This window comes from Lampetra planeri, chromosome 8 (assembly GCF_965212315.1).
Source record: "Lampetra planeri chromosome 8, kcLamPlan1.2.h2, whole genome shotgun sequence".
In the NCBI taxonomy this organism is placed as follows: domain Eukaryota; kingdom Metazoa; phylum Chordata; class Hyperoartia; order Petromyzontiformes; family Petromyzontidae; genus Lampetra; species Lampetra planeri.
Window position 1 is genome coordinate 14,694,229 of NC_136114.1, and position 23,965 is coordinate 14,718,193.

Genomic DNA, 23,965 nt, shown 5'->3' on the forward strand with positions numbered 1-23,965 from the left:
ATCAACTTTGATGGTGGTGGTGATATCATCTCCACAATTTACATAATCATAATCATCGCTGCCATCAAAATTACCCACACAAAGACAAAGATCCCCCGCATAGCCTTAACAAACTGTTGGGGAAAGTGCTGTTAGCGAGCACCTATGAAGGCCGGCACGGCACACGAGGGGGTGGATGGCCAGCACCACGCCTGGCTGCCTTTGTCTCCCCAGTGGCGATGTTTACACATCGCACCAGGTACTCATTTTAGGCTGAGTCGACGTACGGGAGGCCCAGGGCCGGATCAGATAACCGTCACCGGTGTTGGCCCTGAGCGGGAATCGAACTCGGGTGGCCGAGTTTGTAGCGCTAACCGCTGCACCACCGCTCCCCACACCACCAGTGTGACCACCACCACCACTATCATGATATCCACCACCACCACGAAAACAACTACCAAATTCAACAATTACACGAACATCAATGGCTAATTTCAAACGCTCTCCATAGATCCGTCAAGAACCCCTTTTAATCTATTCACAAGTCTTGACGTCAGACATGTTTTAGAGGGCGGGGGGGGGGGGCACGTGGGGGGAGCTGGGGGAATCCATGTGGGAAGCGGGGGGGGGTGAGAGGGGGAGGGTGCTCCGATACACCCCCCCCCTCCGGTTTCTTAGCAACGGAGAACGCGCTTCGGTCCCCCGCAGCCCCGCCTCTCTGTCCCAAGCCCCACCCATCGATGCGGTATCACAAAGACAAAGATCCCCCGTATAGCCTCAGCATACTTTTGGGGGCAAGTGCTGTTAGTGAGCACATATGAAGGCCAGCACAGTGCACGAGGGGGTGAGTGGCTAGCACCACGCATAGCCGCCTTTGTCTCTCTAGTGGCGATGTTTACACACCGCACCCGGTACTCCTTTGAGGCTGAGTCGATCTAGGGGAGGCCCGGGACCGGTTCAGATAATCGTTACTGTTGGTGGCCGTGAGCGAAAATCGAATTGGGGTTCGTAGCGCAGCGCGCTAACCATTACGCTACCATTCTACACAGTCAACCACACACACGCATAGACAGCCACACACATGCACACACAGGCACACACGCACAGACAGCCACACACACATGCACACACACACGCGCCCATATATAGAGAGCACATCCCTCACGCGCACAGACCGAGACGGGCTGTCGTGTGTGTGCACACAGACTCATCTTACAGACATTCCGTACGGTATCATATATACCATCATACTAAATAGCGCAGTGTGATTCGTGTCGAATAATAATACTCATTGTATGGGGCGTAGTGTCTGGACAGCGATACCGCTGTAGTTGTGCCGTGTCGGATTTGTATGAATTTGCCTTCAGCTCTGAGTGCGCACGACAGCCTCGTGTGAAGAATACACGATCCAGAATTGTGCATCTCGCTGCGTCTTGGCAGCATCGCTCTCCAACACAGCCTCTGTTCCCCCGAATCGGTCTCCCACCACCACCAACTCCTCACCCAAACTCACCCCATCTCCTTATCCTCGCCACCGTCATCATCTTCAGCAGCAGCAGCAGTAACGATGACGGAGCCCAGTCGACGGGAGATGGAGCTGCACAATGCCGCTCGGCTCCACCAGCAGAGGCGGCTCAAGCAGAACACGCAGTTCTCACACAAGGACTCGGCTGATCTCCTGCCTCTGGACGGCTTCCGAAAACTCGAGGCCGTAAGTGACATGAGCGCGCGTGTGTGTGTGTATGTGCGTGTGTGTGTGTATGTGCGTGTGTGTGTGTGCGTGTGCGCGCGCGCGCGTGTGTGCACCTGAGTATGGGGAGAGGTAGTGTATTTGTTAGCGCGCTGCGCTACGAACCTGGCGACCCGGGTTCGATTCCCGCTCACGGCCAACACCGGTGACGATTATTTTAACCAGTCCTAGGCCTCCCCTAGGTCGACTCAGCCTCAAACAAGTATCTGGCGCGGTGTGTAAACATCGTCACTGGAGAGACAAATGCGGTCGGGCGTGGTGCTGGCCACCCACACCCTCGCGTACCGTTCCAGCCTTCATAGGTGCTCGCTAACAGTACTTGCCCTAACAGTCTAAGTCTACACGGGGTATATTTGTTTTTGCACATAGCCTCAAATGCGTGAGTAATTGGTGCGGTGTGTAAACATTGCCACGAGGAAGACAAAGGCGGCCGGGCGTGGTGCTGGTCACCCATCCCCTCGTGTGCTATGCCGGCCTTTATAGGTGCCACTCGCTACCAACATTTGTCCCAACAGTCTGCGAAGGCTATACGGGGACTCTTCACTATGAAGTCCTTTAGCTGATAGCAGTGCAGATGAGCTTCATCCGGGTTACCAATCGAGATATGGGCTGTGAATTGCCCATCTACGACGACGTGATGGTTGCGTGTTGATTGAAAGGTGTTTCGATTGATAATGATGGCGATGGAAGGATACATTATTGATGATTAATAATAAATACGATTGGCAAGGGTTGATGGATGGTGGTGATGATGATGGATGGCGATTGATGACGATGATGATGTTACGGATTGGCGGTGCTGCTACTGTACTGATGGTTCGGTTTAGGAAGTCCGTACCCTTGATGATTTTGTTTTACCATTGTCATGTTACGTAAGCTGTGCCCAGGAGGGGATAAACACTCAAACCATCCGATATACGGTACACACATATATAGTCAACCTACTTGGTGTACTGCCATCTATTGGCCGCCTCCTAGTCTGGCAGATTAGGAGTATCGGCCTACAATGATCTTTGTGTGATCCATCAACCCCAGCGCTCAAGAGCTGGATCAGAGCCATGCACCGCCGCACCCAGTCCACCTACACCCAGTGGGAGGTCGCTCCTTCTTCCTCTGCTGTTCCCGCGGTCTAAAAATCCCTTTCGCCAGCCGTCCGTGCTGTCGTCTCCCTGTCACGGTTTAAGTGACGGCTCAAGACGTCCGGCTCCGCCTTTCACTCTCTTCTCGCCAACGGAAATAAAACGCAGTAATCACAATATAAATGCGTTTGTCAATCCAATGATGGATACAAGGCTTCCAAAACGTGATGTGGTGATCATACTTCACCGCGCTTGGCAGTGCGGGTTGGTGAGTGAATTGGAGGATGGTGTGAGCAGGGGACGTTCAGATGTCACTCCCGCAGGTTGTCTATTTCTTAGCGCAGTGCGCTAACCACTGCACCACCGCGCTCACCACTGCGCCACCGCTCCTCCACCCCCCTCACCCCCGCCTCTTACACATATTTAATATATGCGCCTCCTTGCTTCCAGTGATGCACATGTGCCGCCGGCTGTACATCCAAAATCATCAGCATCGTCATTAGCCATGATCAAGCCATTGCTGAAATAAAGGCCTCCCCCAAACCAACCGCATCTCTCGAAATCCCAATTGCATTGTAATTAGCGGTAATCTCAGTGGCATACCGCCCTGGCACTCGCAAGCAAAGCAGTTTCTTCCAGGCAACTACACAGCCAGGCAATTGTGGGGCTCAATGTGTCCATGCATATGTGTGTGCACGTGCAAGTCCTCCGCCTAACGGGGCTGCGTTTGCCGGGCCACGTAGCCCGCATGCCACATCCAGCGCATGCCCAAAGCAGCTTCTATTTGGCCGAATAGAGGGGGGTGAAAGGGCGCGGCACGGGCTAGAGAAGAGATGGAATAATGTGGTACAGAGGGATGTGGAGCTTATTGGACTTGCCAATAACCGGTACCAGCGGTGTCAAGATCGGCCTCTGTACACGAGGTTCGTAAAGGACGCTACTGGGCAGTTGGAGGCAGTCGCCCTCCAGCAACAACGGATATAAGAAGAGCGACGCTCACAACGAGGAGAGCGCCGGGCGGTTAAAACGCAGACAGTTGGCACAATGGGGAGTACAGGTGGTGGTGCATCAGCCAGTCATCTCAGTCAGTCAACAACCCATTAAACCCTTGGGTCTGTTCCGTGACCTCCTACCTCCTACCAGCGGGCCTTCGACACTTCGCGTGGCCTCAACGTGCACCGAGCCTGGCACAAGCGCCGTGGTGACGTCACCGCCACTTAGCGGCGAACGGCGTTTGTTGTTGCACGATTGGCTTTGTACGGTGCGAAATAATGTCAACATACATCACAATCATATATATAGACCCACCCCCTCCTGTGCCGTGCCGGTCCTAATAGGTGCTTGCTAACAACACTTGGCCCAACAGTCCGTTGAGGCTGTACGAGCCACCTTGGTTTTTGTCCCGGTGTTGTTTGGGAAATGATCTACGCATAATGAGAGGACGTGCGCTGCTAGCGATGCCAGTGGCAGCAAACTCACGTGCCGCCGTTGTGATTGTAACGGGGACAGCGGTGGTATTTGTGATATTTGTAAGAAGGGCGACGAGAGGGATGATCGTCTCGCGTCCGGAGTCGTCCTCTCTTAAACTCGCTGGTGCGTGCAGCTGCGGAGGGAGCGAGAGAGGAGCAGGGAGGGAGGGAGGTGGTACAGGGAGGTGGTGCAGGGAGGTGGTGCAGGGAGGGAGGTGGTGCAGGGACAGAGGCGCAGGGACGGTGATTTCCTTGATTTACGATGGTCACGACGCGCATGCCGACACGCATCACATCCCGCATCACTCACACACGCTACATTACATTCGTGTATAGACATACACGCAAGTGCGGATCCAGGGGGAGGCGGGGGCGCAACCGCCCCTCCCGAGAGGCCCCGGAAATTGGTATCACACTTTGCAGCATCGGAACAAAGTTTTGCTGGCTGGCTGGCTGGCTGGCGGACAGGCCGGCACGTTGCCCGCATCCCACAGCGTCAAAGCGGGTTCGTGCGTCGCGCTGACCTCACGACCTCCCCCCACCACCACCACCACCACCCCCTCCACCCCGGCCGTGTAGAAACCATCACCACGCCACTCCGGGCATCTTTACAGCAGCAGCGGCAGCGGCTTTTATTTAGCTGCTGGAACATCGAACAGAGACGGCGGTCACCGCTTTATCGCGCGGCGCTTTCAGATCCGCTCCTGCGGCCGTCTGGAACGCTCTTCCTTCCGATATTAGGAATCCCATTGGCGCTGTGCACTTTCAAACCATCGTCTAGATTGAAAACTCAACATCTTTTGAACTTTTGATTTAAAGCTTTAGGGACCGCAGGGATTCATATTCTTGGTTCTTTCGGTAAAGTCACGTAGAAGGGAAATAATAAAATAAATAAAATATAAAACAATAAAATTCTCAAGACGTTTCGACTGCAACACAAGCAATCATCATCAGGTGTGAAATCCACAGCAAGAAAATTTTAAAAAAGTGGCGTTTTTTTTCTTAACGTATATATCTTTAGAACTCCTTTTTGTGTTTAGTTAGTTGTCCTTCCCCCACACCCCCGATGAACACGGGTGCCTACGTAGGGTGCGAATGAAGTTCAACATACGTGTACATTCATTATAAACGTACTCAAATTGTAAATGTTGTGGATTTGCTCTCCAACACACCGGTGAGCTGAATTAGTAACTAATTGGCGTTTTGCTTACGTGACAAATCCCTTACTAATTGGCTGTGTCGGGTGGTGGAGGGTTACAACACACACTTACGCGATCTACCCAACAACCTTTATTATGAATAATATATGTCGCGAAATACTACCGCGTGTTAAAAATACATGTGCATCGTTTGTAGAGTATTGATATTTGCGAGGGGAAACACGATAAATGTGTTGCGTATTCATGAGGTGCTCCCCCCATGCGAAGTTTCCATGCCCGCCTCTGGCACGGACATCATTCAAAGACAAAGATCCCCACCCGTATAGCCGTTACATTCTTATTGTGACAAGCGCTGTCAGCCAGCGGCACCTATGAAGGCCGGCACGGCACACGAGGGAGTGGGTGGCCAGTAGCAACCCCGGGCCGCCTTTGTCTCCCCGTTGGCGATGTTTACACACCGCACCAGGTACTCATTTGAGGCTGAGTCGACCTAGGGGAGGTCCAGGACCGGTTTAGATATCCGTCACACGAGCGTCCGGATTCGTAGGGCAGGGCGCTAACCGCTACACTACCGCTCCCCAGACATCATTCAGACACGACGCACACACACACGCGCCACACACACATGCCACAAACACGCCACACACACACCACACACACACGCCACACACACCACACACACACGTCACACACACACACACGCCACACACCACACACACACCACGCACACACCACACATACACACCACACACACACGCCACACACACACACGCCACACACACACGCCACACACCACACACACCACACACACACACAGCCCCACACACACACACACACCGCCACACACACACACGCCACACACACACGCCACTCACACACACGCGCGCGCCCAATATCACTGTACGTTGTATATCCCAAGCGTTGTAACACACGGGGCCGCGCGCGCGTGCGTTCTTTAAACCAAAGGGGCATTGCGTCATTGTATTCCCCATCTATACATTGACACGGCAACGCACACGTCCGAGGCAGTGTTTTGCGCGAGGCAGACGCGCATACAAATGACCCCCGCCGCAATTCATTTCACGCCAAGGTCACGAGGTCGCGACGCGGGAGCGAGTTGGTGGCCGCTTGCCGCAGAGACGGCCCCAGTTCCGCTGCCCTGCGCCACTGCCACTGCCGCTGCAACTCCGCTTGTTTCACGCGGAGGAGAACAACGCCACATTTTCTTGGTTCTTTCGGTAAAGTCACGTAGAAGGGAAGTAATAAAATAATAAAAATAAAACATAATAAAATAATTCTCACGACGTTTTATTATGTTTTATTTTTATTATTTTATTACTTCCCTTCTACGTGACTTTACCGAAAGAACTAAGAAGATGAATCCCTGCAGTCACGAAAGCTTTAAATCGAAATTTAACAACGCCACATTTTGTCTTTCGCTCGCACTGCTGCGCCCTCGTGAGAATTGAGATTGTGAGAGGGGAGAAATAAAACACCACTTGCAGGTGTTTATTCGCGAATTTTGTAAATGAAACAAAAATCTCGAAAACTTCATATTCGGTGTTAATTTATCGCTCATCTTGTAAAAAAATAATAATGACACAACTCTGCCTCTTTGTAGCTACACTGTGCCTATCCTTTGTCTATATAAATACATTAATTCAAAAGGATATCCTGGTTGTATTTTACATCACACAGCGTGGTCAACGTTGTTTTTCCCCCGTAGGCCCTTTTAGTTTTCGTAGGCTCTGGGCAGTGCCCCCACTGTGGCCTATTGGATAATAACGGCCGTGGGCCGACCTAGTTAATACTGCGGCGTGGTATTAAGGCGCACAATCCCACGAGCGGGTCCACTTCGCGATGGACGTTCAAGAATCCCCCCCCACCCTCCCCCACGAATTAATTCAATACGAGTGTCAGCGTCATTGTGCAAGTAGGATAAATTACAACAATGGCAATTCGCATTCACCTTACTGGGATTATACAAATAGCAACCATCGCCTACCGGTCTCGTGCCGGGTGGCCCTGCGCCGCACAGAGACAGCTGCCATTGGGGGTGCCCTTCCAAAGTGTTGAGATGCGATTCTGTGTTAAAGGGCTTTCAATAACCGAGCCTTTGAAGCAAGCGCCCTAGAAATTGCGAGAATGGTTATGTCAGCGATGCATCGCCACACCTCGCCGTCGCTTGCTTCCTTCCTTCTGCCAGCTGCGACGACAAAGATCCCCGTATAGCGCGTAACAGACTGTTTAACACGGAGGCTGTTGCGACCAACATTATCCGTAATAAAGGGCTTTTTTGTAACAGACTGTTGGGGCAAGCGCTGTTAGTGAGTGGCACCTATGAAGGTCTCCGGCACGGCACACGAGGGGGTGAATGGCCAGCACGATGCCCGGCCGCCTTTGTCTCCCCAGTGGCGATGTTTACACATGGCACCATGTACTCGTTTGAGGCTGAGACTAACTCGGGAAGGCCCAGGACCGGTTCAGATAATGGTCATTGGTGCCGGCCGTGAGCCTGAACCGAACTCGGGTCACCGGGTTCGTAGCGCAGTGCGCTAACCGCTGCGCCACCGCTCTACCAGCTACACACTAACACACACACACAGTCTGTAATGTACTGCACTCGTGGGCAGCCAAATGAGATTCAAGGGTAATTACTTCGAGCGAGATTATTCTGCACATCCGACAGCGACACAATGGATGTCATCTGATGAATATATTGAGTTCACATTGCACAGTGAAATAATAAGAATTCCGCTTTTGATTCACGCTCTAAGTCAGCTCAAAATGCTTGGGTATATTGCCCGTGGGGGAGCGGTGGCGCAGTGATTAGCGCACTGCGCTACGAACCTGGCGACGCTCACGGCTAACATCGGTGACGCAATATCTTTACCTGTCCTGGGCCTCCCCTATTTCAACTCAGCTTTAAATGACGACCTGGTGTGGTGTGTAAACATCAGCACTGGGGAGACAAAGGTGGCCGCGTAGGGGGGGGGGTATTGGCCACATTAACCGTCGTGTTGGCTTTCATCGGTGCCCATTGACAGCACTTGCCCCAAGCAGCCTGTCAAAGGCTATACGGGGGACCTTTGTCTTTGCCGTTCCTTACTGTGCCACCGCACATGGGGAACAGCTCCGTTCAGCGTGAAATGGTTTCCTTTGGAATGAGGAACCAGAGCTTCTCCTGAGCCAGTGGAGGAAACTCTACATTCACATGTCCGGGGCCAGTCTATCCATGTATGTTATTACTCCGCTACTATACAAAGCACACATTTGGAAGGACACAAACGTTGGAATCCTGCACTGGGGTAGAATTCAATGTGAAGCAGTCACGGTAATCGACGTCACTCGCTCACTCACTGGCGGTCAGCCACCTCCTTACCACTCTTCTATCGCTACTACAACTACCATGGTCACCGTTCCAATGAACTTCACCCGTTGATCGATCCACCCGTGTTGAGGACTCGGTCTGCAAAGACTGATCGCTTCTTCTACAATGTGTTCAACCACCACACCGCAGGTCACAACACCACTCACTCGCTAACCAACTCATCAACCCACTCACTAATGCACTCACCAGCTTCATTAGGCGATAGCCAGATTCTGGCTGTTGATCTAATTTAAAAAGACATCTATAATGGATGATATTGGTCGCGAAAGCCTGATGTGTGAAACAACAACAACGTGCGCTCACTGTACACACTTCTCAGACACACGTAGCCCCCAGTGTCGCCATTCTGAGACAATTGGTGGAATCAGACGCATCAGTTTGGCGGTGATGTCGCGGCTGCTGCTGCGTTGGCAGTGGTGCACAAACAACAACAACAACAACAAGACCCACACGTGCGTCAATAACAACACCACCGCCGTATGTCATGAAACGGACGCTAACACAATAGGAGACATTTCGGGCGACGGCCCTTCTTAACAGCACATAGACTCTACCTCTCTGGCATCTCCATATGCTGTGAAGGACCATTGCCCGAAACGTCGCTCGTTATATAATTATTTATATTTAAGGAACACAAACGGTGTTATTGACGAATTTGTGGAGGGTTTTTTTGGGAGAAAATCCGTTGGCAGACACTCGGCGTTGTGTACACACGACAGCCGCCGACTGGGTCTGTAGAGCGGCGTTCTTCATTGCAAGGCTCGCGGGTCACTGACGTGCAGCCCCCGACAATACACAACACGTGACAACACCCCCATCATCATCATCGTGCCGCTGTCACACCCCCCCCCCCCCCCCATGGTTTAAAATGTGTGGCGGCCCTCAACACTGACGATGTCTTATCGGCGAAAGAAATTAGTGAATTTCGAAGGGGGGACACTTAGACCATCCACAGCGGAGACAGTCCCACTTCTCAGGACACCGCACACGACGGAAGGAGACGACGCCGCGTTGTGGCTTCCAAGAGGGGCAAGGAGTCGGACGCACGCACGGGCTGTGACGAGAGAGAGAGTTCCAGACCCCGCGGGGTACAGCAGAGGAGAGGGAGCGACCTCCCACTGAGAGACGTTTGACCGACGGCTCTGACGAGCTGGATGTTAAGCACTTGTCGTGTGAGGCTCAGCCCGAGGATTATTCGCTCCAACGCGGAGGGATCTCACGGGACCCATGCGGATGAGCCGTGCGCGTGCGTGCGCGTGAGTGAGTGGGGAGCGGTGGTGTAGCGGTTAGCGCTACGCTGTGCTACGAACCCGGCGACCCGAGTTCGATTCCCGCTCACGGCCAACGGCAGCAACGATTATTTGAACCGGTCCTGGGCCTCCCCTAGGTCGACTCAGCCTAAAAACGAGTACCTGGTGCGATGTGTGAGCATCGCCACTCGGGAAACAAAGGCGTCCGGGCGTGGTGCTGGCCACCCACCCCCTCGTGTGCCGTTCCGGCCTTCATAGCTGCTCGCTAGCAGCACTTGCCCCAACATCCTGTAAAGGCTATAACGGGGGGATTTTGTCTTTGTAACGATGGTAGGGATCGATTACTCAATGCCGCCGCTGAAGCGTAAAACGTCAACAAAGGCGGTGGCCCGAGTGCTCGTGGACGTCGCGCGACCCCGAGCCGCCTCCTCCTGCGCCACGTGCGCCTGACCGCCGCGCACTCTGCACAAGAGGACGACGCAATGACCCCTTCCATTGGTGTCCCTTTAACTGGTGCCGTGGGGAGTGCTTGGGAGCGGCGGGGAGTGACGGAGAGTGGTGGGGAGTGATGGGGAGTGGTGGGGAATGGCGGTGAGTGGTGCGGAGTGACGGGGCGTGGTGGGGAGTGGAGGGCAGCTGATCAGCGATGGTAATGAACTCATTGCGTCGTGAATGATGAAAACGCTTTCTGGCGTAAGTGCAGGCGCTAAGAAAATGTCCGATCGCACCTCCTGTCACGTTCTCTGTGTGTAACCCGAATCGTCTTGACCAGACATGGGAAAAGCACGGCCCGTTGGGCTTTTTAATCCGGCCCGCTGAACTTGTTCAAATATTATTATAATTAATTTAAATTTTACCTTCCTCCTGTAATGCCCCCATTTCAACATTAGATTGCGCACTTTGACCGGGAGTGTGGTGTTTCGGGCTCGAAAGGGCACATGATCTCGCAATGCATTGTGGGCCGTCAGCGCCAGTTTCAGGGTTTGTTTACATTGCTGAGTTCGATACGGTGCTCCCTTCACTTTTTCGCTTTGCCCTGTGAGCCCTTCTGTAAAATGAGCGGATCAAGGAAACGAAAAGTGGACAATGAGTGCCGAGTGTTTAACACGGAGTGGACAACAAAATACTTTTTCACTGAAGTCCAATCGAAGGCTGTATGCCTGATATGCCGATAAACTGTCGCAGTTTTCAAGGAGTACAACATCAGCCGTCACTTTGCTACGAAGCATGCTAACTACGCTAGCAAGCAGTCAACGCAAGAACGGGCGGCTACGGCTCAGAGGTTGGCGGATAATTTACAGACTCAGCAACATTTTTTTCACCGACAAACTGCGATTCAAGAGTCAACTACCAAGGCAAGTTTTTTGGTGGCATTCGAAATGGCAAAGGCTGCTAGCAAGCCTTTCTCCGAAGGCGAGTTTGTAAAAGAATGCATGGTACAGACAGCAGACATCTTGTGTCCGGAGATCAAAAGCAAATTTGCAAAAGTCAGTTTATCACGCAGGACTGTGACTCGCCGTGTGGAACTGATTGATGAAAATATAGCTACTCTTGACTATAATTAAACACTTTTGAGACGAAAAAAACAGGTCCCGAAGATCGCATTGCGCGTTGTTTGCGCAATTAGTTTTTTTTATCGGGAAATTATAAACAGAACTCCTTTTTGTGTCTATGAATATAATTGCAATGTGTCTTTACTGTGATAATGGGTCCTTATTGAAATCGCGCACTCCTAGACCCCATAAGGCCGGCGCGTCCCAGAGCGCCACCATCTCAAACAATTGGATGGGCACCTCCAATGGTGTCGAGAATCACCCTGCCTCTGCACACCACAGTGAAGGCGGTCGGCAGGGCGCGTGTTGGTGGTGGGGTAAAGCGTGGGTAACTCCCACCTCTTCCGAGACGTCTGGCTAGTTTGCAAGAGTAGGCCAAAGTTCATAGATGGGGGCTCTCTGGAGCTCCCTCTCATGGCGGTTCTTCCGCCACAAGGTGCAGGAACGAGCAATTCCAGGGCTGCATCGTTACCTGCTGCTGCTGCTGCGTCTTATCTTGTCGTCATGAACCGGTGTTCTTCATCCCAATGCCCACGGGACACTGGCGGTCCCTTTAGTGCGGCCCCCGACACTACACAAATGGTGAAAACACTCCCCAATCATCGTGCTGCTGTGAAACACCCAATGGTTTCAAATGCGTGGCGGCTCTCATACTGACGTCCTATCGGCCTCTCTCTGAAAAATTGAGTGAAGAGCACTGCCATGTAACCTTCCTAACCGCGCGTCTTGTCTCCCCCACCGCGCGCCCATCAGCAACCTCCTTACTCGCTCCAAAAGCGCCTGCTGGAAACTCACCTCTCCAAGCTGCGCTCCGACCCGCACGCTCCGCTCACCGCCTCTTCCACCACGGAGCCCGCTCAGCTCGCCTCGACCCAGCACACCCAAGCGCCCACCTCCGAGACCCCTTCTCCGACCCCTACCCCGACTCCGACCCCCGAGACCCTCACCCCGACCTCCGAGACCATCGGAGTCCCGTCTCTGGAAATCCTCACCGCGGTCCACGAAACCATTGCCCTGCTCCCGAAATCCGTCGTGCCGGCGCTGGAGATGCTGTCCTTGGTGGTCGAGACGAAGGCCGCTGCGGCCGTTCCCCTGTCGCCCGTGCTGGAGAGCCAATCGTCCCGCGAGGAGAGGGAAGAGGCGGCCACTCGCGAAGAAGAAGAAGGAGGAGGGGGAGCGCCCGCGCACGACTCGCTCCGCGTGCGCTGCAAGGTGACGCGCCGGGGGGGTGGGGGATCGTGGTCCGTGTGTTTGTTGCTGGCGCGGTCGCCCTTGTTAATAACCTAACTGCGAGTGAGTGAGTGAGTGCGTGAGTGTATGAGTGAGTATGTGAGTGGGTGTGTGAGTGAGTGAGTGTGTGAGTGCGTGCGTGAGTGTATGAGTGAGTGAGTGGGTGAGTGAGTGAGTGTGTGAGTGAGTGTGTGAGTGGGTGTGTGAGTGAGTGAGGGTGTGAGTGTATGAGTGAGTGTGTGGGTGAGTGTGAGTGGGTGTGTGAGTAGTCCGGCAAAAACAACTCCCTACATGGTCCAGACCTCATCAGAGACCCTGGCTGACAGAGAAGGTGTTCAGGCTGGCTGAGAAAATGCGACAGGCCCACTCTCATTGTCTACAGCATCCCACGTCAGAGAATGAGGAGGCTTACCGCAGCCTTCGCTCGGAGGTTCGGAGAGCCTTGAGGCGCTGCAAGGATGGTTGGTGGTCGCGGGTTGCTGAGGAGATGGAGTCTACCTCAATGGCCCGCGATCACAAATCGCTCTTTAATTCCATCAGGAAAGTATCCTGCAGCACCACGCCTATTATCATCATGAGGGTAATGAGCGGTGATCCAATCTACGACCCCCAGGAACAGGTTTGCAGATTTGCTGAGCATTTCTGTGAGGTCCTAAGGGATGGGAGATCCCTAAGCCTGAAAAAGTCGTGGGACAAAGTGGGGATGACCCACTTTGTTCCTATTGCTCAACCGATGATCTGGTAATTGCTGCTCACTCAGATGAGGAGTTGGAGGTGCTGCTGCTGAACCTGGAGCTTGCCACTAAGAGGTGGAGACTTATCATCAGCCCCTCCAAAACTAAGCACTGCCTGGGTATTTCGTACCATTGGACACTCCACCCCCACAACTCCCAATCGGTGATAAGGCAGTTGTGGAGAGAGCGGAGAGTTTCCCATTCCTGGGCAGTGTGCTCATGACCGGCTCCAGTTTGACAGCAGAGGTCTCACTCCGAATCAGTCGAGCGACATTATCTTTTCATCGGTTGCATAACGCTGTGTGGAAGCTACTTGGTCTGTCGCTCTGCACGAAGGGGGTGAAGACAAAAACTGAACACAAAAAGCCGGCCAATGCCACGTACACCTCGTGGCACAAAGCGGCACCTGCCACTGAGGGCCCCCCTGCGGCAGGGCGACTGGAGACATACGGCATGGGTGGCGCGGTATGAATCAACGAACAAATGATCTCACGTGGCAGAGCACGTGGGAATGTATCGCTGCCCTCTACAGCGTCGACCAGAGGTCAGGTGAAGGGATCTGAGCCGTAGCTCTGTGACATCTGCTTCTTCTCTCTAGCATGGAGGGTGATGGCACTGCCCTCTGACAATGGATTTGTTTTCATCCCGTGACGCCCCGAGCGGGCGACGGCTCTGTAGACCCTGCTCGTTGGCCAGAGCGCAGAGGGTAGAGCCGTGCGATACGTCAGGGCAATTTTCTGGCAATTGTTGTCTGCAATATTAATCGGCAACTGTGGCAGCTTGGTATGCCAATGGGACACTTGGGGAGTTCTATTTAGAAAACAAAAGGCAAGTTGGCACGGCAACTATTGGCGGTCAAAATTGCCTCGACAATTTCCCTGGTTTACCGCGGCATTAACAAGGTCACGGGGACCTCGAGAAAATCCCGTGTGAGCGCTCCGTGGAGCACGATGCATGCTCTATACTTTGAGCGCCATCCTCTCTCGCATGGCGTGCCTTTTATTCAGCGAGGCTTTCCTCGATACATCAATTACATCCATGATAATATCGTCATTATTATTATTGTTCTAGCGACGGGTGTGACAGCGGCACAGCGCAGTTTACATGGTGGTGCCGGTGAGTCGTCGCCTGGCACCCGGGCCTCTCTGGAGGCTCACGAGCCCCGGTGCAGTTGCACCGCCTGCGCACGGGGCAGTCACGCCGCTGTGGGGTGCGTGTGGGGGAGGGTGTAGGGGGGGGCGAAAGATCAGCAGTCGGGGATAGGAAGAGAGGGCTTCGGAAGCACCGCGCATCGACCACGTATAGACCGCGTATCGACCGCGTATCGACCGCGTGTTAACCGCTCGTTTGCCGCTTCGTTTGCCCCCCCCCCCCACTGGCCGTGTGTTGCGGCTCGCAGTGCTCCGGCGGGGACGCGACGGCCGCGCTGTGCACGACGCGCGCCGCCAACCTCGTCTCTCACGCGTGCGCCAAGCGGCTCCGGTGAGTGGTGGTCGGCAATCGCTGGGCGATGTTAGCGCCGCCCGCGGTGCTCTCGAGCGCGGGGCACCCGCGTCAGCTCCGCGAGAGGCCAAAATGACAAAAAATATATCATTTTGAACGAACAAATAAATAAATAAAAGTTGCGCACCCGCGGAAGTGAAAAAAAAACACGAAATAATGTCTGCGGCTTGACGAGGACGTCTCGGCTGTGACCGTTTACTCGGAGGGAATTGCCCGCGACGTTAAACGGCGCGGGATGGAAGAGCCGCGGTGGGATTTTAAATTGGATGAACCCCGACGGAGGAGGAGGGGGAGGACGAGGAGCAGGAGGAGCAGGAGGAGGAGCAGGAGGAGGAGTCAGATTCCCTTTGCCGACATCTCTCCGCTCACTGTCAAGCGCCCTTCCCCACCAGGCCAACCTGTTTGGGGCTCTCTGCACGCCCCCCCCCCCCCCCCCATTCTCGCCCCATTGCTTCTGAAAACAAAAAGGAGGCCCCTTGCGACCACGAGATAGATGCCCGCCCTGCCGCCCCTAGTCATGAGCAGCTGCACTTACAAAGTTGTCCAAATCCTACCGCGTAAGTTTGCGAGCTGCGTGGCTCTCGGCACGTGCGGCGAAACGTCTGACACTGTGCCGTACGACACGCGGCACGGCCTGAAAGCGCATTGGAGCGTTGTTACAAATCCGCACGACGCACGCCTGGACGAATATAGCCACGCTCACAGGGCCCTGAAGCTCACCACTGACAGCAGATCAAGCGGACGTCGCTCACTTACCCCTGTGGAGACCTTATGATCGCCCTCGCCTATCCTGTATCCATCACATCCATCACACGAGTTCCGCGCCTGCTGCTGCCAATGAGCCTTGAGACGAGGTCATCCCCAGAGGGCTTCGCGGATCGATGCAACGGCCGCGTGACCTGACATTGCCCGAATGCCGAAAACAAACTAAATATAACAGGGCACGTTCCAGGCAACGTCCCCGTCTCCTTCAAAGCCGCTCATTCGTAGCGGAGACAACGAAGAGCCACACGTGGCAGGGCATCGCATGTCTTGCGACGACAGCGGGAGATGGGCTTTTGCGTAAGGAGAGGGAGCCAGAGATGGATCTGGAGGCAGGCGAGCAAAAGAGGAGTCGTACAGAATCGAAGATGAACAGTCGGTAACAGAGGTTGTTTTGCATTAGATCGCGTAAATATAAATGTGTCGTCAACCCCGCCACACCTGACACAGCAAATCAGTAAGGTTTGTAACGTAAACAAAACATGCCAATTGGTTACTAATTCAGCACACCGGTGTGTTGTAGAGTAAAGCCACTGTAATATTTACAATTCAAGTACCACACGTTTCGCCGGTAATTACAACAAGTCTCATCAGAGAGGGCAGTGTATCCGTCCTCCTTGCAGACGCACGGAGGCACTGCAGACCGGGAGGGAACGCACGTCTCGATGCAAATGTGGCATGCGCGTGTGTCATCGTTTTCCCCGAGGTAAGAAATTAAAATTCAAAAACTCGGCTCTCATCTCATGAATACGCACATAGACTGCGTGCCTCAGGTCTGGCACCCGTCTGAAATTTAGCGATTTAGAAAAAATGCCTTTCAATCGACCTTCAGGCGTGGCTGCCCACTCTTGCTGCTGCTGCTGCTGCTGCTGCGTAATTTCGCCGAAACGTTGTCACTCTGCGTTCGCTCGTCTGCGCGGAAAGCCGAGACGACTCTCAAGAGACTGGACGCGTTACAAAACGACGGCGACTCGGAGCTGCAATGAATATTACTTTAAATAATGCAATGTAGACGTGACGAATAAGCGTTGACGCAGCCATGCAGGTAAAGTAACACAAATGCAAGCGTTCTGTCGGAATGCATTCACAACGGAACTCGTGATCAGGTGGGTTCCAGCACTTGTTTGTTGCATTGTTCGACTTTGTCATTTGAGTTTTGCCTTTGTCGCTTTGGTGACCCAGGTCACTCGAGCAAATGCGACTCCTCCATCCTGGTCTCTCGCGCTTCTGCCACCCAGTTAAACAAATACGATTGTACCTGCCTGTCTACCTGTCCGCCTGTCTACCTGTCCGTCTGATTACCTATCTACCTGCCTGTAGACCTGTCCATCTGATTACCTGTCTACCTGCCTGTAGACCTGTCCGTCTGATTACCTATCTACCTGCCTGTAGACCTGTCCGTCTGATTACCTATCTACCTGGCTGTAGACCTGTCCGCCTGATTACCTATCTACCTGCTTGTAGACCTGTCCGCCTGATTACCTATCTACCCGGCTGTAGACCTGTCCGTCTGATTACCTATCTACCTGCCTGTAGACCTGTCCGTCTGATTACCTCTCTACCTGCCTGTAGACCTGTCCGTCTGATTACCTGTCTACCTGCTTGTCGAACCTGTCCGTCTGATTACCTGTAAACCCGGCTGTCTACCTGTCCATCTGTTTACCTGTCTAGCCAGCTGTCCTACCTGTCCGCCCGATGACCCGTCTAGCCGGCCCTCTACCTGTCCACGCGCTCACGTGACCCCGGTTCTCCACCCCCAGGCTGCAGGACTGGGGCGAGGAGGAGCGGGGGGAGCCGCGGAGCGCGCGCCCGGCAGGAGCCACGGCGCTGATCAGGGGGCTGCTGCTGCAGCTGGGAGGCCGCGCGCTGCGCTGCTCCGCATGGGCGATCGGTGCGTGATGTCCTCCTCCTCCTCGCGTATCCCCCCCCCTACCCTCGCCACCGCCCCACCCTCTGAGCCACACCCTAACAGATATTTAAGCTAAACCTAAAATAGTTTTTTTTATTTCACCAGGCAAAGCTCCACTGAGCTATGTAGCTGTTTTTATTTCCGAAGCGACCTGGCGCAACAGAGCGGCTGATCACTGCGTGGAAATGTATCGCAGCCGATGCTCTAAACGCGTTGTGACTTTGATTATTAACGTGGAGGGAAAGATCGGAGGACCCGGAGAAAAATCCACGCGACTGCGAGGAGAGAGATATACAGCAGGCGTCAGGGTCGGGATTGAACCCACGATCCTCCTGCATAACAGGCAAGGTAGTTAACATCTCCTAGCCACCGTGGCGCCCCCACTCTGCCACCACCCCTCCCTGCAAGACCCCACCCACTCTTGTGGCCCTACACCGACCTCCTACCCTGCCGTCACACCGCCCTGCGTCACGACCTCCCCCACAACTTTGACCGCCACCCCAAGTCAGCGAGGCGTGCGCACAGCCTCCTCGTGGCGGCCACGGGCTGGGCGACGTCAGGCAGACGTCGTCGTGAATGACGCCAGCCTCGTCGACGAGCACAGTCCGCGCGACACGGACGCGGGGTCGCGTCACGGACAGCCGAGAGGTGCGAAGGCGGCGCTGTTCTCCCGAGTCCTCGAGCCCCTAGAGAGCAGCGCTCTCACCTCATTTACAGCTCCCCCTCTGGTCCCTCCCTCCCTCCACACACCCCACTGCTGCCCCCTGCAAATTGGGCCACTGACGCACATGCAATTCTCACTCTCAAAATGTATTCCCCCCCCCCTCCACACGACGTGGCACCGCCTGACCTCACGTGGCATTCTCAATACAATTGTGCGAATGTCGATTTGTTTGGGAAGAGGCCGGAGATTGGGAGGCAGTCAATTTTCACATCTCGCCATGCACTCCCCCACACCGTGCCCAACCGAGGAGCCGTCACTCGAGCCCCGAAGCAATTAGGCGCCACCACTCTGACAGGGCATCTCGCGCCAGGGGCTCCCACAGCCCCACAGCCGACAGAGCTGAACGGCTCCCGACCACCATTCCACGCTCGCGTCACGTTACTGTGGGGGAGGGGCCGGCAGCGTGATGCGACGCATAGGGCCCCAGTCGGTCACAAAGGGGGCACCCGAATCAACAGATAAACAAACAAGTACAAACATGCGAAGACAATTTCCCCGCAAAAAATCCAACAATTAACCGCCAATGCCAAAAAACGTCGTTTACAAATGAAAAAAATAATTTACGAAAAATGCGCTCAGCGTTAAATCTCGTAGCGTCACGTTGCGGAGACACACGCACAGGAATCCACAACGTGAAACATGTGTCTAACATGTGTGTCTAACATGTGTCTAACACCGCGTTGACTAGAGGCGTGTACATGGGATCCATGTCTTGTGGCCTTGGTAACGCGGGTGGGTTGCAGAGGCTGGGGGCGCGTAGGTACAAGCGGCCTTGATTGGGCGGCCTCTATACCATACAACGGGTGAGATCCACTGCAATAAAGAGATGATGATAATGAAGACATTCAATATCGTGAATACTACCATGATGAAGAGGATCCGCATCTCAACACATTGTATTCATCATGTACAATGTGTGTTTTTCATGAGCACAGTCGTGGATTAATGTCATTTGGATCTGTCTGGGTCAACGACCCACGTAAAATAATTCCACGCCCAGCAAACCACGTCCAGTAGACCTCTCGCTATGGCTGTGGCTACCAGTCACGTGCCACCTACTCAAGTCTCCCAGCAAGCCGGGAAATATTCAGCGAGACATTAAGCCCTAGCGCACAATTTACAATGCATACGATTCCGTTAACCGCCTTGAGTCAGCCAGCTGGGACGGGCTGATAACCATATTCCTGCACGATCGCTATAAATAACAAATGTACGTTGTACGCAAGCTCTGAATCACGCTTAAGAAACGCGCGGTATGGCTAGGCGCAGAGGCGGAAGGCACAAATGCGAATGGGAGACAACATGTTGACCGTTAAGGAAACGAGGTGAGCTTGAGAAAGGGCTCATCGTGTGGCTGCGAGAGGGTGGTGGCCGATGCGCGAGGCTGGTGGTGGTCGTGGTCGGGCAAAGGAGCCACCACGTGCCGACCGCAGTGCTGGGAGTGATCATTAGTCCAGGTGCAAAGGGTGCGACGTCGCGTGGCATTGCATAATGACGACGGTTGGTGGAATAATGGTGATGCTGTGGACTGATGATTAATTCACGTCGTCGATTGATCATAATGAAGACGACGACGATGATGATGTAATCCTCAATGCAAAAAAAAACTATTCTTTAATAGGGTTTGGCCATATATAACAAAAGCAGCACCACTCCTGAAAACGAGTTCTGTGACTCAGCGAGGATTTATTTGATTTTATATAGAAAACATCATTATGAATACATTGCACATATAGGCGCTGACAGCTGCTGTTGATAACAATCCAAGGCAGAATTTATTACAAACATACATTTAAAATTCTCATTTGTGCTCAAAACATCAAGTGAGCATTTGGCAAATTAACCCGAACTCGTCCGTCGCAATTGCTTGCGTGGCATATTCAACAGGCGGTATAAATTCACACCGCCTTCACCACGGACGCTCTGTTTGTTAACGAGGACTCCATGTGCCCGCGCAGACGACGACTCGACGGACCTGCAACTGGGCCTGGAGACGCTGCGAGACTTGCAGGTACCCACAAAGACAAAAGATCCCCCGTGTAGCCTTAACAGACTGTAGGGGCAAGTGCTGTTAGCGAGCACCTATGAAGGCCAGAACAGCACACGAGGGGGTGGGTGGCCAGCACCACGCTCGGCCGCCTTTGTCTCCCCAGTGGCGATGTTTTTACGCACCGCACCACGTACTCAATTGAGGCCGAGTCGACTTAGAGGAGGCCCATGACCGGTCCAGTTAATCGTCACAGGTGTTGGCCGTGAGCGGGAATCGAACTCGGGTGGCCAGGTTCGTAGCGCAGCGCGCTAAGCACTACACCACTGCTCCCCGCAAGAACCCACACCCACTGCTGCACCCCCCAAGAACCACCTCGACTGGCATCCACATGTCGCCGGTTCGATTCCATCTCCCGGAAGCGCAGCTGCCACAACGGTGCGGGGTTCCTTCCCCCAGCAGTGTGAGAACACCACAGGTGGAGGTGGGGGGCGAAGTGTGAGTACTCCCACCTATTCCAAGACGTCTGGCCAGCATGGAAGAGTAGGCCAAATGCCCCTTGACAGGAACCCGAGAGCAGTGGTTCTCAAACTTGTTTGGTTACTGTAGCACCCCTTGGTGAATTTTGTTTCAACCGAGTACCCCCCCCCCTTGCCTGACCCAAAATGGTTCTGAGAAATACATTTATGAATAATGAACATCAATACCTTAATTAATTGTTCCCATGTTGCGAGGTATCCCTAAGTAGCTGCTGGTAATTGCAAGCGAATAAATTAACGGACGTTCTTGCACGCATGACGTAATGCGTTCTCGCTCGCTGGTGACTCTTGGAAACCAACATTGTTTACGATCGATGAGTTTAGAAAGGTATTTGATATCATATGGGCGTAAATGTTATTTTGATCTTGGCAGATTCATGAGTGACTACTCACGGAAGATATAATTTCACACACATTTATAAATAGCCTCACGTGCCCCCAGGGGTCCGCGTACCCCCGGCTGAGAACCACTCCCCTTCAGAGTGGGAGGCCTTCTGACAGCAAGTGGCAAGACATTGCAGGGCTGCACCTTTACCTGTTTGTCCACCTGTTCACAGGTGTCGATAGACCTGGAGAGGGACTGCCTGGTCGTGGGCGGTGAAGTCAAGGAAGAGATCCCGTTTCTCAAGGAGAGTTAGAACGCGCGAGGACGCGCGGTCGTGTGTGAGCGTGTGGACGTGCGCACGCCACGCACGGCGGTTGAGAGGTGGCCACCGAGATCCGGTCACAGCTCCCACATCTCACGCCCCGCACGCACAACGCAACCACGGCAGCTCCCAATACAACCAGGCGCAGGCCAACGTAGGACCAACACGTGGACAGCCACTCGGCATGGGCGTCCTGATATAGCGACCACGATGGAATTGGGATAGGAAATAAGCAAAGTAACTCCTTCACGTATCCATCGCTCCACGTAAGTAAATAACCTACTTCTTACTCATCCCATCGGCCGCACGGCCTCCTGGGAAAGCAAAACGTCAGCAGCATTGGTTCAATTCGAGCAAACTCTGGTACGGTTTGGACGGTCTCTCATCAGCCTTGCTGGAATCAATGCTGGTGAACTGCCGATGTTACTGGTAAGGGGACCATCACTTTAAGATATGGGTCCTAGTCAATGTTGGAATCGGTTAATCAGACCACGGAGGTCCGCTTGCCTACCCCTCGCAGCCATCCTTCTTTCATCTGATGGAGCGTTGATCAGGATCGTTTACTCGTTCCTGTTGGGGTTGCTGAGTGAGCGAGCGAGCCACTGACAGGCTTCAGGAGTAGCCCGAAATGCTGAAACCATCAGAACTCCGTCTCTTTAGCAACCACCCCATCCCAAATCCTCCAACCCCAGTTACAGGTTTCAATTGAAACCAGGCACTCAAATATGTTCAGCATTGCATGTACAGAAGCACTCAGCCTTATCCAGACCACCAGCTCTAAGGAACTGAATGGCGACTTTTGTCGTTCAGACCACCTACTCAAAGGGTTGATAAAACGTGGCTATCCTTTGAGCAGACGGTCTGAGGAAGGCCGAGTCCTTTTGTACATGCAATGCTGCACACCTTTGTGTGTTCCTAAATCTATTTCTTTCCAGCCTGCAGTAAAGTTTTTGTTGTGATGGGCAGTCTCGTAATTTACAGATTTCAACGTCCTTCTCAAACGACGCCCACGAGCCACCACGCACCGGTGCCCCGTTCCCACGCTCGACAACGTTCCCCGTTCACACACAAATCCAGTCGTTAACATTGCTGTACGCGCCTGATAGTTGGTAGACACACAAACCCGTGCCGTGATCGTGATGGATCGCGGGGGGGGGGGGGGGGTGATAGCGTTTGACGATGCCTTCCTGTCGCGGACCCACTTAACCAGCAGTCGTACGAGAAGGGCAAGTGGGTTTGCATTTTTAATTCACTTTCAAACGCTCGCGCTCTCCGAGTGGCCGAGTCGAGAGCAACATTTTAACACCCGATTCGCGATAGCCATGTGTGTGTGTGTGCGCGTTGCGGCCGAACGCGAGCGGCCAACATATGAACGAGAATGTCAGGTTCGTCGGCGAGACGCGCGAGACGCGCGCCACCCCCGGCAATTACGTCCGACTGTTATCAGTTGACAGCCAAGGCATAATAAAACCGTCCAGGCAAACCGTCCACAAACCCCGCAGTCTGGGCAAGCGCTGGGGTCTCTGACACCCGAGATTTGGCCGCAAAGCACGTCCGTGGTCACCGCCAGTGGCGCAGCTGTCGAGAGTGCAGGCGGTGCAATTGCACCGGAGGGGCCCAGGTGCCAGGATATGATGCCGGGGGTGGGGGCAAAGAGGCGTAGGGGGACCCAAAGGGAGTTCCTTGCAAAGAAGACCAACAAACGCTTAGACCACCGGTTAACAACCGCAGCTCCAACGCTCGTTTTGTATGTGCTCATGTTTTCTAAAGCCGCTTCTTCAGTGTTCTATACCGTGTGCCTGTGGCGATTTGATACAAATTTACGCAGCCGTAAGAGTACGCAGTGGCACGCACGTGATATTTTGGCGCATATTGGAAATGTGTGTTTTTGATGTGTAGCGAGCGCGGGGGAAACAATATGACAACGCGCTGTTATATGGAAATAAATGTCGCCTAAACAGTTTCACGCTGACATTTGCCTTGTCTGAATGATACGCGGGGTGGAGTGTCAAAAAAAGTGATACTGTCATTGCTTTAACAAACACAATCCGATTGAAAATGGATCCTATTGAAGTGAGAATTAAGGCCAGGAAACCATCGCTCAGTGAATCCTGATAATTCTAATCCTATTGAAGTGAGAATTAAGCCCAGGAACGCATCGCTAAGTGGATTATGGAAAACGGTTAATCAAACAACAATGTATAAATCTCATCAGGCGCGATGGTGTATGACGTCCTGTTTCCAACTCTCATCCACTCAACCTCTCTGGCCTCTCTCAAGGAGGGCTTTGCACAAAACG

At 53.5% G+C, this 23,965-nt stretch overlaps 1 protein-coding gene across 1 annotated transcript; it reads left to right on the top strand.

Annotated features, from left to right (window-relative positions):
- The first annotated feature begins 805 nt into the window (after positions 1–805).
- Positions 806–23,629, top strand: LOC144720401 (nuclear receptor-interacting protein 3-like). The gene is made up of 6 exons (XM_078597153.1): positions 806–1,690; positions 12,385–12,843; positions 14,995–15,077; positions 17,621–17,751; positions 20,452–20,504; positions 21,577–23,629. Exons 1-6 carry the CDS (start codon positions 1,547–1,549, stop codon positions 21,655–21,657), a joined length of 951 nt encoding a protein of 316 aa, XP_078453279.1. The 5' UTR covers positions 806–1,546; the 3' UTR covers positions 21,658–23,629.
- The last annotated feature ends 336 nt before the right edge of the window (positions 23,630–23,965 follow it).

Bases quoted from the DNA above. Each gene is read 5' to 3' on its own strand.
- LOC144720401 (XM_078597153.1), top strand. From the start codon at position 1,547: ATGACGGAGCCCAGTCGACGGGAGATGGAGCTGCACAATGCCGCTCGG. The intron at 15,078-17,620 runs GTGAGTGGTGGT...CTCCACCCCCAG, and splicing joins GCGTGCGCCAAGCGGCTCCG to GCTGCAGGACTGGGGCGAGG. The intron at 20,505-21,576 runs GTACCCACAAAG...ACCTGTTCACAG, and splicing joins AGACGCTGCGAGACTTGCAG to GTGTCGATAGACCTGGAGAG.